The following is a 2,440-nucleotide window of genomic DNA, read 5'->3' on the forward strand; positions in this document are numbered from 1 at the left end:
TCTAAGCAGAAACAACTGTCTAAGGCGGACGCTTTGAAGACAGCTGAAATTGCAAGAGCAAGGGTCCATGTTGAACGGGTTATTCAACTCGTCAGAGAATATGCCTTCCTAAAGTCACAGGTGCCATGGGGCCTGGTTCATTATTTAGATGATGTTCTTATTATTGTTTCAGGCATTGTTAATTTAAGCAATCCAATAATGAAAATTGATAAGTTTATGTAAAAATGATTATTTTTATTTATAGTCCACAATGCTAATATAATATAATATAATATATGTAAAATTTAAAAAAACAAACTTCAACTAAAATAAATTTTTGTCATCAAAACCCTTAGAGTACATATAACTTATAATGCACATAACTTGTATTACCATTGAATTAAAGTTCCAAAATAAAGCACATATAGTACAATCACTTATTATTGTTTTCTTTAGCATAAATTCTGGGCAAAATTTCTTTAAAGTACACATCTAACAAAGTTTTACTCATTTTTAAAGAAAAGAGTTCATCAAAATAAACTGTTTCACAGATGTAATCATCAGTACTTGATGAGTAATTAATATAATGACATTTATCCAGCCCTGTCAAAAGAAGCCCTAATTGAATTTGTCCATAATGGTCATGCTTGTACTTAAGGTTTCCATTATGATCAAAACGTTTTCTTGCACCCATAGATATGAATTCTGATGCAGAAAGTCGTTTACCTTCAATTGGGCACTTTATCTCGATAGTCCTCTCAGAGTTACCATTATTACTACAAACCACTATACCATCTGGGCTGAAACCTAGCCATGGTACTTCTGGTCGTACCATTAATCCTATTTCAATAACTTTTTGATCTATTAGAGAATTACTATACTTGTCCCTAGCAGGTCCTTCATATTTCAACCCATGACTTGTATTAGCATTTCCCTTAAATTTACTGTTGAAAACTTGATTATATTTTTTATCCCAATCGGGACTTTTGTTGCTAGCATAAGTAAACAGGGAATAGGAAATAGAACTAGTAATCCGAATCTTCCTTCCAGAGATCCACTTATCTTTACATTGAGCAGCAAGAGCAATTTCAACTGCCCTTTCTAGTGAGATCTCAACATGTTCATGATAAAATTTTTGAACATCAGATTTACAAAGACACAAATACTGGTCTATCAAAGCTTTCAGTTGCCCTAACACTGTCCAGCTTCGATAACACAGTAATTTCTTAATAAGATTTGTTTCCTCATCTTACTTGCTATACTCGTATGCATTAGCGTCGCTGACAAGACATCCATAGCACTGGCGTACTCCACTATAAAAGAGTGAAATTTCACTTAAAGTAGAAGCTGTAAAATCAAGGGGTACTTTAATTAAAAACTAAATAATTCATCATTGATTAATTTTATTGTTCTTTTCATTAATTAATTACACTTTTAATTACTTTTCATTAATTAATTCATTGATTCAACGATTGATTGATTTCCTGTTCATTTATGTTCAATCTAGATGCATGATCACTCCTGCGTTATTTATTATAATAAATTAAGATATTACTTATGTAAAATATAACAATATGATAGGGATACATTTTAAAAATTACACCACTCGAAGAGCCATTTAACTCATTTTTCTGGACATTTAACTGCATGAGGGAAAAACACAAATGTCACTGTCTTTAAAGAGACAATATCTACAAACTATACTGCTACAAAATAGCATTCTAGGTATTTGAGTCCAATAAAAATTATATTAATGTAACTTGCAATTAATAAGTTTCTCCCTCCATTTAGTTTTCATTTCATCCGTTACTTCAATCTTTTTAGATGTCTTCTGTACATGGCAAAACTCGCTCAACTTCTTTGCTTCATACTCTTTGCTATGGTTAGACTTTAAAATACCCCATTGTTGTTGCAAGTCCGTGCAACTAATATTGTCCATGTCATCTTCTTCAATCCTAAAACGGAGGAACAGATTTAAGAACGAAAGTAATAGAAAAGACCAAAGAAATGTATGACACAAATTTTAGGTTAGAGACTTTATACCGGCTCAAGTAAATGAGAGTTGCCATCGCATGTTTACATTTTCCTGATTCACCAGCAGGACATTCGCATTTGGCATTTATTAATCTGTCACCTGCCTCCTTGTTAATGTCGATTTGAATTTGTACTTCATACGGCACAGCATGAATGCCTGAAGTGCGAGCAGCCAGAGCACGGCAATCTGCTACATTCTCGATTTTCTCTTTTAAGCCAACGCAGAGCAATAACCCCTATCGTACATACTGCTCTCCTTCCCTCAGAGGTCTCACATAGCCCGCACAAGCTTAATTTATATCCAAAATTGAAAGCATAATAGCAAACAAATCCAATGCAGTGTATAAGCACCTCCGAAGTGTCTGACTTACGGTAGTTCCGCCGCTCGCCACTGCAGGGCGCCAGCGAATCTTCTCGTCGCCAATAT

At 34.0% G+C, this 2,440-nt stretch overlaps 1 protein-coding gene across 1 annotated transcript; it reads right to left on the reverse strand.

Annotated features, from left to right (window-relative positions):
- Window positions 1-256: 256 nt before the first annotated feature.
- Window positions 257-2,221, reverse strand: LOC105570667 (the record flags this gene model as incomplete). Its single annotated transcript, XM_012028075.1, has 3 exons — window positions 257-1,227; window positions 1,744-1,934; window positions 2,023-2,221. Coding segments are annotated over 3 exons (1,205 nt in total), but the record flags the coding sequence as incomplete, so codon positions are not given.
- Between the last annotated feature and the right edge of the window lie 219 nt (window positions 2,222-2,440).

This window comes from Vollenhovia emeryi, unplaced genomic scaffold (genome assembly GCF_000949405.1).
Source record: "Vollenhovia emeryi isolate VEMERY1.0 unplaced genomic scaffold, V.emery_V1.0 DF941983.1, whole genome shotgun sequence".
NCBI classification, from domain to species: Eukaryota; Metazoa; Arthropoda; class Insecta; order Hymenoptera; family Formicidae; genus Vollenhovia; species Vollenhovia emeryi.